This window comes from Protobothrops mucrosquamatus, unplaced genomic scaffold (genome assembly GCF_001527695.2).
Source record: "Protobothrops mucrosquamatus isolate PMUCROS unplaced genomic scaffold, P.Mucros_1.0 scaffold3151, whole genome shotgun sequence".
Taxonomy (NCBI): domain Eukaryota; kingdom Metazoa; phylum Chordata; class Lepidosauria; order Squamata; family Viperidae; genus Protobothrops; species Protobothrops mucrosquamatus.
Genome location: NW_015389151.1, coordinates 99,422 through 100,622, shown reverse-complemented (window position 1 = coordinate 100,622; position 1,201 = coordinate 99,422). Strand labels below are relative to the sequence as shown.

Genomic DNA, 1,201 nt, shown 5'->3' with positions numbered 1-1,201 from the left:
AGTGTCATAGTTCCTTCATGCTGGCTGAGGAATTCTGGGAATTGAGGTCCACAAGTCATCAAAGGGCCAAGTTTGAAGACCCCTGAACTAAGATGATTAAAGGCCTGGAGATTAAAATATAGGAAGAAGCACGGTTGAAGGACTAGGGGGCAGGACATGATATTTGTCTGAAATGGTATAGTTTCCTGCCTGAGCAGGGGGTTGGACTAGATGACCTCCAAGGTCAAGGTTGCCTACCCCTGGTATAGATAAACAAACGGACAAATACTAACCGATGTGGTTTTGTAACTCAAGAGCGCATGGGTTTTCCTTTTGAAACCAAACCAGCCAATTCAGAACTTGGCCACTTCAAAACCAGGGACCGGCCCCATTTCCTGCCCAAGGCCTGGGCGACGTGGCTAATTTGTGTACGGCAGGTGTGTGGCACACCTGGGAGGAGCTGGTCTACATGTCCCAGCCCGTGCGAGGCACTGGCTCGCCAGAATCCTTCCTTCCCTGGCTGCGTTCTGAGTTCTCTCTCTATCTCTCTCCCGGCTCCCCAAATGGCGATGTACAAAGTCTCCGTGGCCACCGGCGACATGATCCTAGCCGGCACCTACAGCAGCATCTCCATCACCCTGGTGGGCGAGCGGGCCGAAAGCGCCAAGCACCGCCTGGACAAGCTGGGCAGGGATTTCGTCCCGGGAGCTGTGAGTCGTGGGACCCCGGCGAGGAGCGGGATTCGGAAGGGGTTCTGCCAGGGGCAAGGGGTGGGGGCCTTGGTGCTCTGGGAGCTGGGGAGGGGGGGGGTGGTTTCCTGGCAAGACGTTTCGTGACCAGACTAGGGGACGTCATCAGGGGTAGAAGGGAGAGGGGTTTGCAGAGAAGAGGAGGAGGAGGACTGTCGGGTCCTTGGTGCTCTCGGAGCTGGGGGGATTTCTTACAGACGTTTCGTGACCCAACTAGGAAACATCAGTGCTAGAAGGGAGTGGGGTTTATGGAGAGGAGGAGGAGGAGGAGGAGGAGGAGGAGGAGGAGGAGGACGACGACGACGACGACGACGACGACGACTGTGGGGTCCTTGGTGCTCTCTGAGCTGGGGGGTTTTCCTTGCAGACGTTTCATGACCCAACTAGGGAACGTCATCAGAGCTGGCAGGGAGAGGGGTTTGCAGAGAGGAGGAGGAGGAGGAGGAGGAGGAGGAGGAGGAGGAGGAGGAGGA

The 1,201-nt window shown here is 56.9% G+C and overlaps 1 protein-coding gene across 1 annotated transcript in view; it reads left to right on the top strand.

Annotated features, from left to right (window-relative positions):
* The first annotated feature begins 542 nt into the window (after nt 1-542).
* Nucleotides 543-1,201, top strand: part of LOC107297132 (hydroperoxide isomerase ALOXE3-like) — an 18,654-nt gene continuing 17,995 nt past the window's right edge. The window contains exon 1 of the mRNA XM_015826491.1: nt 543-689. Within this exon, the coding sequence (XP_015681977.1) occupies nt 543-689 (147 nt within the window). The remainder of the gene's footprint in view (nt 690-1,201) is intronic.